General features: G+C 57.9%; 1 protein-coding gene across 11 annotated transcripts in view; it reads left to right on the forward strand.

The window, feature by feature from the left end:
* The window catches only part of GNB1L (G protein subunit beta 1 like), an 84,307-nt gene that overhangs the window by 51,264 nt on the left and 20,974 nt on the right, over positions 1-12,069 (forward strand). For 9 of the 11 annotated variants that reach the window (XM_051837283.3, XM_089323586.1, XM_089323587.1 and 6 more), the window contains one exon: positions 7,866-8,422. The exons of 1 other annotated variant lie outside the window; for it this stretch is intronic. In XM_051837283.3, the coding sequence (XP_051693243.3) occupies positions 7,866-8,117 (252 nt within the window). In that variant the 3' untranslated portion in view covers positions 8,118-8,422. Of the gene's footprint in view, positions 1-6,766; positions 7,024-7,865; positions 8,423-12,069 lie in introns of those variants that run through there. One more of the 11 variants, XM_089323589.1, reaches the window with a different exon arrangement.

Genomic DNA, 12,069 nt, shown 5'->3' on the forward strand with positions numbered 1-12,069 from the left:
GGCAGTTCAGCTGCTGGAGGACGCGCACAGGCGGGGAGCATGGTGGACCCAGCGCCAGGTCCTCTGGGCACAAACAGGAGGTAGGCACAACGCCCAGGGCATGTGGAGACAGTGTTGGTGGCAGTGGGCCGAGAGCAGTGGGCTGGGGGCGCAGGCCTCTGGGGAGGCTGCTGTCCCCAGAGCGGCAGGCACGAAGGGGCTGAAGGCAGTGCAGGTCGCTCAGCAGCCCAGACCCTGCCTTATAGAGGGCCGAGGGTGGACCAGTGAGGTCTGTGCTGGGCAGGTGGACAGGGAGCCTCCACTGCCCCCTCCCCCACGGAGGAGCCCGCGGCGTGAGTGGGTGCTGGGCTCCGCCTCCCAGACTCAGACAGTTCTCCTCCCCACTGTTAAATTAGCGAACGTCATCATTCAGTGGTTCTCTTTAACCTTCAAACAACCGAATACCCCTAAAAACACCTGCCGGACGAGGCATCTGCTGCCCGCACCCCGTACACGAGCTCTGCTTCTAGCCCGGCCGCTCCACTTCCCACCCAGCTCCCTGCCACCATGCCTGGGAGGCAGCCAGTGACAACTCTAGTGGTCGGGCCCTGCCGCCCACGTGGGAGGCTGGGGTGGAGCTCTGGGCTTCTGGCTTAGGCCTGGTTCAGTCCTGACTATCGTGTACATTTGTGGAGGGAACCCCACAGATGAAAGATCTCTGTCTTGCTCTGCCTTCCAAGTAGATTAAAAAAAAAAAATTGTGGATCTTTAAAAAAAAAAAAAAAAAAGTCCGGCGCCACAGCTCACTAGGCTAATCCTCCACCTGCAGCACCGGCACATCGGGTTCTCGTCCCGGTTGGGGTGCCGGATTCTGTCCCGGTTGCCCCTCTTCTAGTCCAGCTCTCTGCTGTGGCCCGGGTGTGCAGTGGAGGATGGCCCAAGTGCTTGGGCCCTGCACCCCATGGGAGACCAGGAGAAGCACCTGGCTCCTGGCTTTGGATCAGCACAGCGCACCGGCTGTAGCGGCCATTTGTGGGGTGAACCAACAGAAAAGGAAGACCTTTCTCTCTGTCTCTCTCACTGTCTAACTGCCTGTCAAAAAAATTAAAAATTAGAAAAAAAAAAGATCTATTTATTTATTTGAAAGGCAGAGGCAGAGAGAGGTCTTCCATCTGCTGGTTCACTCCCCCAAATGGCCACAATGGTGGGAGCTGGGTTGATCCAAAGTCAGGAGCCAGGAGCTTCTTCTGGGTCTCCCTTGCAGGTGCAGGGCCCATCCTTGGGCCATCTTCTACTGCTTTCCTGGGCCATAGCAGAGAGCTGGATCAGAAGTGGAGCAGCCAGAACTTGAACCGGCGCCCATATGGGATGCCAGCACTGCAGGCGGCGGCATTACCCGCTATGCCACAGAGCTGGCCCCAGGAGCTTTAAAAAAATGGGAAAAAAGATGTGCCCCCGGCTCTGCTGGACCAAGGCAGGGCTGCACCTCCCTTCCTGTGGCTTCCTGTGCGGTGGCATCGCGCCACAGGTGTCCCTTCCTCTTGCAGTCACTGGGTACACCAGGCAGGGGGCCCCAGGCCTGCCCATTTGGGAGGAAGTAATATTTTTCTAGCAGTGAGTCTGTAGGCGTGAACCTCTTCAAGGTGTCTCCCTAGTGGCTTCCTCCGGTCGTACTGTCGCGATTTGTGTGTCTTCCAGCCACATCCACCGTGCTGCTCCTTTTGCGTGCCTTGGTCAGCACTGTGCTGCCTTTGTCCATCTTGGAAAACTCTTTGTTTTCATGTCATCATGTCTGTCCTTGTCCCCTCTGGGTTGGATCTGCAGCTCCAAGTGGAGCTGGGTGTGTGCCCTGCACGTCCTCGGCTCCCACCACCCGTGCTTCCACGGGGTTAGGCCGGCTGCTGGGTCCCACATTGCGAGATGTCACTGTTTTCATCAGTCCTCACTTTTTGGCGGACCCTGTTTTTATTTGTTCTCTGGCCGCTGAGCTGATTAGAGTGTTTTTATGGTTCCAAATGTTTGACTCTCCCCCTCCCCCCCCCCACCCCGCCCCGTTATCTTTCGTTTCTCGAGCTCTAACTTAATTGCACTGTGGTCACAGAACAAGGTCGATATGATATCAGTCCTTTGAAATGTGGAGGCCCGTCCAGTCTGCATAAGCCCCACACATGTTGCTTCAAATGAAAAGTGCTTGTGGCGTTCCCTGCACAGCTGTACCTGCAGACGCGGGGTCGGGCGTGCTGGCCGTCGTGGAGGGGCGCCCCCACGCCTCAGCCCCCTCCCTGTGGCTTTGCCTCCCGGTGGGGGCGGGGTGAGGGAGGGATCCACCCTCGCTTTATGCATTTGGGAGCTGGCTTTAGGAACCTGCACCGCTTGACCCCAACGGCTGCTAACCCGAGGGCACTTCCAGAGTCCACGGGAGGTCCCTTCCACCACCTTCCAGAAGCGCTCTTGTGCGGCCCAGGCCAGGTTCCCTTGGGCTGCTACTTCCTTTACAGCATTTAAATACATGTATATGTATTTCATCCCTTTTACCTCTCACCTTCCTGAACCTTCAGATGGGGAGGGGGGTCTCTCTTGCAAAGCTGGGGCTGGCTCCAGGGGGTGCATTCCCGGCATTCTGATTCCAGGAGGCCGTCTGGCAGAGATGCCTCTGGTGGGGGGCCTTGGTGGCCAGCACTGGCGGCCACTGAGCGTGTGCAGCTGGCATCCATGGCACCCCTGCTCCGAGAAGACCCCTGGGTTCTGGGCCCTCTGCTGGGCTGGAGTCAGCCCCCAGCCCCATCTCCCTCCATGGGGTGAGGAGGGAGACCCATCCCACACTTTCACACAGTGTGATAGTTTCTCTCTTCCCTCATGATTTCCTGTGGGTCATCGGTAGCTTCCTTGGCAGCATATTATTGAATTTCCATATATCTGTTGGCTGCCGTTAATCTAGCTTGAGCCTGCTGTCAGTGAGTACGCCTGGTACAGTTTCATCAGTGGGGATCTGTTGGGCTGGTGCTTGGCCATGGCACACAGCCACCGGCGCCTACACGGAACAGGGACTGTGCCTGGGGGCACAGGGCACTAGCAATTCTTGCTTTCTTATCCTGACACTCTTTTATTTATTTATTTAAAGTTATTTATTTGAAAGGCAGAATTACATGGGAAAGAGAGGGGGAGACAGAGAGATCTTCATCCATTGGTTCATTTCCCCAAATGGCCACAATGGCCAGGGATGTGCCAGGCTGAAGCCAGGAACCAGGAGTTTCTTCCAGGTCTCTCATGTGGGTGCAGGAGCCCAAGGGTTCAGGCCATCTTCCACTGCTTTTCCATGCCATTAGCAGGAAGCTGGAGCAGAAATGGAGCAGCTGGGACTCGGATGCCGGCACTGCAAACGGCAGTTTAACCCGCTATGCCACAGCACCAGCTCCAATCTCTTATTTTTTGAAAATGTTTTATTTATTTTCATTTTATCTCAAAGCCAGAGAGACAGAGGTATTCTGTCCATGGGTTCAACTCCCCAAATACCCACAACAGCCGAGGCTGGGCCAGGCTGAATGAAGCCAGGATCCAGGAACTCCATCTGGGTCTCCTGTGTGGCTGGGAAGCAGAGGCCAAGTACCTGAGTCATCACCCGTTGCCTCCCAGGGTCTGCATTAGCAGGGAGCTGGAATAGGAAGTGGAGCAGGGACTGGAACCCAGATACTGTCGTATGGGCTGCGGGCATCTCAAGCCCAATTTTTTTTTCTAAGATTTATTTATTTATTTATTGAAAGGCAGAGCTACAGAGAGGCAGAGAGAGAGTGTGTGTGTCTTCCATCTTTTGGTTCACTCCCCAGTGAACAGTTGGAGCTGTGCCAATCTGAAGCCAGGAGCCAGGAGCTTCTTCCAGGTCTTCCACGCAGGTGCAGGGGTGCAAGGACTTGGGCCATCTTCTACTGCTATCCCAGGCCATAGCAGCTGGATTGGAAGTGGAGTAGCCAGGACTCGAACTGGCGCCCATATGGAATGCAGGCACTGCAGGCGGCGGCTTTACCTGCTACGGCACAGCGCCGGCCCCTCAATCAGTGTTTTAACCACTGCTCCAAACGCCCACTCCTGTGCTACAGTTCTGTTAGCAAACGTTTCTCTAGCTTCTGCTTCTCTGAAAACTGTCCTTATTTCCCCTCCCTGACTTGGCATCTCAAGGAGGACGAAGTCTGGGGTTGCCTTTTCTTCTCACCCTGGGAGGTGTTGTTCTGCCGTCTCTGGTGAGAACTCACGACCCCTTCCTGTCGCTAGGGCCGCAGCGGTCCCACGCCCGTGGCCACGGCTCCCGTTCCCTCTGGTTTTCAGCAGCTTGACCGTCGGGTCCTGACCTGTACATATTTTCTTCTCACCCTAGTTGGGTTTTGCTAAGCTTTTTTGGTCTATAAGTTAGTGCTTTTCATTAAAACTGGAAAATTTTCTGTCATTTTTTTTTTTTTTTGACAGGCAGAGTGGACAGTGAGAGAGAGAGACAGAGAGAAAGGTCTTCCTTTGCCGTTGGTTCACCCTCCAATGGCCGCCGCGGCCAGCGCGCTGCGGCCGGCGTACCGCGCTGATCCGATGGCAGGAGCCAGGAGCCAGGTGCTTTTCCTGGTCTCCCATGGGGTGCAGGGCCCAAGCACCTGGGCCATCCTCCACTGCACTCCCTGGCCACAGCAGAGGGCTGGCCTGGAAGAGGGGCAGCCGGGACAGAATCCGGCGCCCCGACCGGGACTAGAACCCGGTGTGCCGGCGCCGCAAGGCGGAGGATTAGCCTAGTGAGCCGCGGCGCCGACCTGTCATTTTTTTTTTTAAGATTTATTTTTTTTTATTTGAAAGAGTTACAGAGAGGGAGAGGCAGAGGGGGAGAGAGAGCTTCCATCTGCTGGTTCACTCCCCAAATGGCCACAACAGCCAGAGCAGGGCTGATCTGAAGCCAGGAGCCAGGAGCTTCCTCCAGGTCTCCCACGTGGGTGCAGGAGCCCGAGCACTTGGGCCATTCTCCGCTGCTTTCCCAGGCACATTAGCAGGGCAGCCAGGACTCGAACCAGTGTCCATATGGGTGCAGCTCAGCCCCCACACTGCTCCCCTTCCCACTGAGCTGGGCTTGGCTTCCAGCTCTGTGACAGAGGAGGCCCAAGGCAGGCCTGACTCCAAGGGGGGAGACCTTGTTCCTGAAGGGAGGCCATTGTGGCATCTCCCCTGGTCTCCCTGCAGTCATCTCGATCCATTTCCCCCACAGAGGCTGAGCTCCGAGCCACTCAGCACGCACAGCTCAGCCCTCGCACGAAGACTGACGGGGAGCCCACGCATCGTCTTAAGCCTCCCCCCAGGTCTCCTCATCCCGCTCTCCTGCCCTGCAGATCCCAGTCCTGTAGCTGCCCCAGCTTCTGCCCTCTGCCTCCTCAGCTTAACGCGAGCTCTGTATTTTGCCTGGACATTTTGGCCAGGACACTGTCCTTGGGCAGAGGGCACTGGGCATTTGGGAGGGTCACCCCAGCAGCTGGCCTTCTCTGTGCCTGCCACCTGGGGCCTGCAACAGTTGCCTGTGTGCTTCATCCTCTGCTATGGCTGCTTGTAGCCAGGACACTGGTGTGGCACCACACTGTGGTGGCCACTGTCCTGCCATTCTCACCTTACGAGAGAGAAACCTGTTTCTGGGCTGAACGAAAAGAGCCGTAGCTCTCCATTCCCTGGTTCACTCCCCAAGTGGCTGCCGCAGCCAGAGCCAGGCCAGGCCGACACCAAGAGCCAGGAGCTCCGTCCAGGTCTCCCACAAGGGTGGCAGGGGCCCAAGCACTTGGCCATCTTCCACTGCCTTCCCAGGGACGTTAACAGGAACTGGATCAGAAGCAGAGCAGCCGAGACTTGAACCGTCATCACTGTGATATGGAGTGCTGGCGTCACAGGCTCTTAACCTTCTGTGACCATCGTTACACATCACAGGTGGCCTAACTTAATGCTTCGGTTCTGAAGTTCACGGCTAAGATGGGCCTCCTGGTGTTTGTCAGTCCTACCTCTGGGTCCCCCTCACTACATTTGCACAGGCTCGGATTTAACATAGCATAATCATAGAGCTGCCGTGCAGAGCTACTGTTTTTATGACTCCATGCAGATGTGCGAGTAATTTAAAAAAAATTCCCTGGAAAATTTTAGTTGCAAGATGCCTTTATTTTGGTGCAGGAGAATTTTGAAATCCAGGTACGGTTTTGTGGTAATACGCATTTTCCACACTCGCGGTCCCTCCCCAGGCTTCTGGTAGTCACTCAACCGGTTCTGAAGCCCTAATCCCCGTTTTGTTTCAGGCCTAATCCTGCTGTGCCGCGTGCCAGGCCACTTGCTGCGGCGCCCCAGTCACCTCTAGGAGAGCTGAGTCTCGCTCCAAGTTCTCCTAAGGAGCTTACGGAGCAGTATTCTTTTTGAGTCCTTACATGTTCAAAAATGTCTCTACTATTGTCTCTGCGCTTGAGCGACAGTTTGGCTGGATATAAAACTCTCCCTTCCCCAGCCCTCGCGGGCACCACCACGCTGCCCGCTCCCCGGGTGGGGCCAAGACGGGTAGGAGCCTTCCACTTGGCCACCGGAAGAATCCCCTAGGCCTGGCGACTGTAGGAGAGCACGTCTTCTTAAAGATTTGTTTATTTGAAAGTCCAGGTTGCACAGAGAGAGAAGGAGAGAGAGAGAGAGAGAGAGAGAGAGAAAGAGGTCTTCCATCCGCTGGTTCACTCCCCAGTTGGCTGCAACGGCTGAAGCTGCGCCAGGCCAAAGCCAAGAGCTTCTTCCTTGTCTCCCATAGCAGAGAGCTGGATCGGAAGTGGAGCAGCCGAGACTTGAACCAGCTCCCATGTGGGATGCCGGCACTGCAGGCAGCGGCTTTCCCTGCTCCGCCCCAGCCCCGGCCCCGAGAGCACCCTCCACATCGGCTGTTCTGTAGCTTTAGCTCCAGGATTTCTTGGAGTCGGGAGGTGCTCTCCTGCATGTGGGCACCCTTGAGCTTTTTCTTCTTCTGTCTCTTTGCTCGGCTCTGGCATGTCTGGTTTCTTTGGGGTTTTGCCAATTTGGCATCTTGCTTTTATTTTATTTCATTTTATTTTTGAGAGCTGGAGGTCTCCCATCTGCTGGTTCACTTCCCAAATGCTTCTAAGTGGCAGGGACTGGGCCAGGCCAAAGCCAGGAGCCAGGAACTCCATCCAGGTCTCTCGTGTGGGTGGCAGGGACCCAGTGACACTGCCTCCCAGGGTCTGCATTAGCAGGGAGCTGGAGCCAGGCCCCAGGGTGGGGCGTATCAGCATGCGTAGTCACCAGTCACCAGGAGGCCACATGCCTGCCTGGAGCCTTGGCTTTACAAATGCCATCTCAGAGGTCTCTCCTTCTGTTCATTCACGGCAAGATGGACTGTTTTTCTCTTCTTTCCTCTGCGCTCCCTTTGTAGAAATGAGTGTTCTTGGGGGCCGGGGCTGCACCCAGGGTCAAGTGTCCGCCCCCATCGCAGGATGGCAGAGGCCCCATCACTGACCATGCGGGGTTAGCAGCCCACGGCCATATAGCCAAGGACTGCGGGGAGCCGGCTGGGGGCTCTCAGCTCCCTATAACAGGCACTGGGTGGGGTCCACACCAACAAGGAGCCTGCCTAACCCCATCATGTGCCAGTGCCCCGCCCCCTCCCTGGAATGGTTCCAAGGACTGGGGTCTTAGCCGCGGGGCGGAGCGGGGGTTCATGCTCAGCCACAGCCCCGGCCTGGCCCGGCTGGCTCCCATTCCCGGCGGCTACCCCAGGGCCTCCTCCCTCAGTTTTGCCGGAGGCGGAGCTGGCGCTGATGGACGCGGCACCTGGTCAGCAGGGTGGCCCCAGAGGCAGCCTCACGCGTGTCCCTCCCCCTCCATCCCGCTCACAGGTGTGCCGCACCCACCCACTCACCAACCCTGGGATCGCCGACCTCGCCCTCCGGCCAGACCGCAGGCTCCTGGCCACCGCGGGCTGGGACCACCGAGTCCGCGTGTTTCACTGGCGGACGATGAAGCCGCTGGCGGTGCTGGCCTTCCACAGTGCTACGGTCAACTGCGTGGCCTTCGCCTCCAACGGCCTGCTGGCTGCAGGCTCCAAGGACCAGCGCATCAGCGTCTGGTCCCTCTACCCGTGCACGTGACGCCCCGACTCACGTGACTGCCTGCGCACGTCATTCCCCGCCCCCTCCACAGAGGATGAGGAGGGGCGGCCGGCACCGGACCCCAGCCTCGACCTCGTGGTGGGAAAGCATCATAGGGCCTGTGAGGACCGAAAGTCACAGCCCAAAGAGCCCGCACTCTGTTCATGAAACCGCCTTCCTGTTGGGAACTGCCACGCGTGAGAGGCGTGGTGTAGGCCTGGCAATGTTGCGTGCCTCCCCATAACACCCCACCCCCTCGCCCCGGGAAACCTGAGGGTATTTTCCAATAAAGTCTGCATTGGAAACCTGCAGGCTGAAGGTGGAGACGCCGTGGGAAGACATCCCCCAGCCTCTCCCCAACCAGGGGTCAGAGCTCTTGGCCTCGGCCTGCTGACCAGTGGGTGACCCAGAGTATGGTCCCCAGGGCCAGGCCTCAGAAGACCAAGGACCCGCAGCCACCCACCGATGCCCAGGACTGAGGCCACGGCCAGGAAAGGGATGAGCCAGGAGGGCAGAGAGAGTGCGCAGTGGGCAGAGCCAGGCCCACCAGGGACCCGGGGAGGAGTGGGCACCGCAAAGAGGTGGCAGAGCAGGTGCGGGGCCAGGTGATGGGCAGAAGGCCCCATCCAGAGTGCAGGGGTCCTGAATTCACCACAGCAAGGGCACCAGGCACCCAGAGCCTGGCAGTGAGAACCTGGCGTGGCTCCGTGCAGATCAGGGCCCCTGCATCCCTCACACGCGTCAGCATCCCTCAGCAAAGCTTCTAGGGCCATCTGCCCGGCCTCAGCCTTGGAGGGCGCTCTGGGGGAGCAGCTGCCTGGTTCTCGCCTCACCGAAGCCCCCAGCACACCCTGTTCCCACCCAAAAGCCCCTGGCATGTGCTGGGAGGGTGGGGCTGCCCCTAACCCCCATTTATGCCCCCCCTGCAAATACGACGTACTTGCAGAAGGCGACTGGAGCCTGCAGCTGTGGGGGTGTGTCCCAGGCAGGAGGACAGGGACACCTCCCCCCAGCCCAGTATGCTGACCCTGTGGCCCTTGCTCCTCCAGTGCATGCTGGGTCTGGGTGGACCTGGTAGGCAAGCACCTGGGGTCTTCCATGCCTGGAGCCACAGCAGGGCCCGTGGGACCTCTGCATTACCAGGATGCCATTACAGATCACCACGCATCTGGACCTTCTGAGACCTTCCACACATAAGAAACAGGGTCCCCCAGCACCCCACCCGGATGCCTGGCCCGGAAACAGCGCATTCCCCAAACCTCTGCTCATCCTTGTCCCGTCCCTCGAGAGGCGTGGGTCTGCCTCAGCCACTCTGCAGGTGGCTCCTACAGGCACCCAGGTGGGTGCCACAGAGGGCCTGTGACAGCAGCCGTGGGCGGGTCCATCTTCTGGAGAAAGGCACCAGGAAGCCCAGCAGGGAGCAGCAGGTGTCCAGCGAGGAGACGTGGGGCAGGTGGCTCCATGCTCAGCAGCTGGCCCCACCTACCCCGCACCCTGCTGTGAAGCGAGCTTGGCCATCATCATCAGTAGGCACTGGGTCCCTCTGGGCAAGTGGCCTCCCTTGGGCGCCTTTTGCTTTGCTCCTGAGTGTGGGCCTGGCAGTGTGCGACCTGCAGGCAGCCCAGACAGGGCTTCTGCACACCCACAGGTCAGCCCATGCTATGAGACGGTGCGGGGACTGACTCCAGGGGCCCCAGCGCCCCTTCCCCCAGCCCGGAGCCGCCCTGCTGCTGGGCCATGCATACCTGCACACTGCCGGGAGCCGCGTTCGGTCAGGTGCTCCCCACCTGTGCCTCTGCCAAGGCACCACGGAACGCCCTCCACACAAAGAGCTGTTTGCTCAGAGCAGAAGCATCGCTCCAGGGGGTTCTTGAGAAACGCTTGAGTCTCAACCAGCTATGACCTCCAAGCACAGCCCTAGTGTGGAAGACAAACCAGCCCCGAAAGCACTGGGGCTGAACTCACCGTGCACCCGTGCACTCGTGCCCCGTGCAGGTGAACTGCTGAGCCAACTCCGTGGCCTGTGGAGGGCACGCCTGCTCCACCTTCCTCCTGGGGCTCTGGCACACCTGCGAGACCTCAGCCTGCACATGGGGCTTGCAAGGAACCTCCTGGCACCGTCAGCTCCCCCGGTAGCACAGCTCCCATGCACACTGGCTCTTATCATCTGAGGCCCACAAGGGCCAGGCGGGAGTGACACGTGCTGATGAGCTGGCACACCACTGACAAGGCCCCAAACAGGGTGTCCACAGAGAATCCAGACACCAAAGGGGGCATAAAATCTCCCAGCACGAAGAAGTGGGACAAGAATGGCGAATGAAGCGAGAGAATTGGTGGTGGATGCTCAGGGCCTTTGGATGGGCTTTGTCCACACCACCCCACTGCAAGGGCTCTGGAGAGCAGCCGCTGGCCCTCTGCCCATGCACCTCCAGCAGCATGCACACAGTAGGTCAATAAAGCACCCACTGTGTGCTCGTAGGATGGCATCATCGATCATGGAGCCTGCGAGATTGCTGGCCGCCACCTCCCTGTCTTGGGCAAATGTAGGGCACCTGCCAGGTGAGTCAGACATCAAGGCAGTGGATCAGGCCAGACTGAACCAGGAATTCTCACGGGTAAACAGGAGAGGCCGCTGTGGCATTCAGGAAAAGACCTGGCGATCCCTGAGCCCTACCCAGGGCAGCGACGACTGGAGACACATTCCTGCTGTTGTCCTCACAGGCGGCCCACGTTGGCTGCAGGCTAGTGCAGCTGCCCAGAACTCAGCATCATTGTGAAAGCCATCGTGTGTGTGTGTGTGTGTGTGTGTGTGTGTGTACAAGCGCGGAGGCTGTGGGCCAGGAACACAGGAAGGGCTCTGCTGGGCGGTTTTTCATCTGCTCCACACAGCAGTGCCTGTGCAGCAGGGTGCCCTTCCCCCACGCCCTTTGCACCTTCACCACCAGAGGGTTGGGCAGGTGGGCAACCGCTAACACAGCCACCTGCCCTGCTGCATCTGCTGGGGGGAGAGGGAGGTGTCCCTGGGGAGTCACACTTAGATGAATCCAGGAGGCCAGTGGGAGGGGACGCAGACCCGGCCTCACCTCCTGGTGGAGGAGGGGCGAGGTGTTTGCAGTCTTTATAAAAGAACGGTTGTGGCATAGTGGCCTAAGCCTCCACCTGCAGTGCTGGCATCCCGTATGGCCACCGGTTCAAGTCCAGGCTGCTCCACTTCTGATTCAGCTCCCTGCTTGGGCACCTGCAGGGAGACCTGGAGGAAGCTCCTGGCTCCTGGCTTGGGATGGGCTCAGCTCTGGCTGTTGAGGCCATTTGGGGAGTGAATCATCAGATGGAAGATCTCTCTGTCTTTTCCTCTACCTGTCTTAACTCTACCTCTCAAATAAATCTTGGAAAAAAAAAAAAAAAAAACTGTCTCCAGTGTGTTTTTTTGGTGAGAAGGAGAGAGCATAGGCAACCAAGACCCCGGAGACTACAAAGAAACTCACACTTGGGCACCATTCAATAGGAAAAGGACAGGTGTTTGTTTGTTCTTTGTTTTGTTTTGTTTTGTTTTAGGATTTGTTTATTTGTAAGTCAGAGTTACAGAGAGAGAGCTTCCACCTGCTGGTTCACTCCCCAAATGGCCACAATGGCCAGAGCTGGGCCAGGCCAGAACCAGGAGCTTCTCCCATGCAGGGGTCCAAGCACTTGGGTCATCTGCTGCTGCTCTCCCAGGCACATTAGCAAAGAGCTGGATTGGAAGTAGAGCAGGCGGGACTCAAACTGGTGCTCATATGGGATGCTAGTCACAGGCTGAGGCTTAACCCACTGTGCCCCAAAACCAGCCCCAAGATACACAGCTTTTTTGTTCTTTCTTTTTTTGCTGGTACCTTTGGTAACGTACCCAAGATATCCATGGCAAATCCAACATCTGTGTTTTCTTCTGAGTTTTATGGTTTTAGGTCTTGCATTT

The sequence above is a fragment of the Oryctolagus cuniculus genome, chromosome 21, assembly GCF_051225735.1.
Source record: "Oryctolagus cuniculus isolate XC-2025 breed Fujian yellow rabbit chromosome 21, ASM5122573v1, whole genome shotgun sequence".
NCBI classification, from domain to species: domain Eukaryota; kingdom Metazoa; phylum Chordata; class Mammalia; order Lagomorpha; family Leporidae; genus Oryctolagus; species Oryctolagus cuniculus.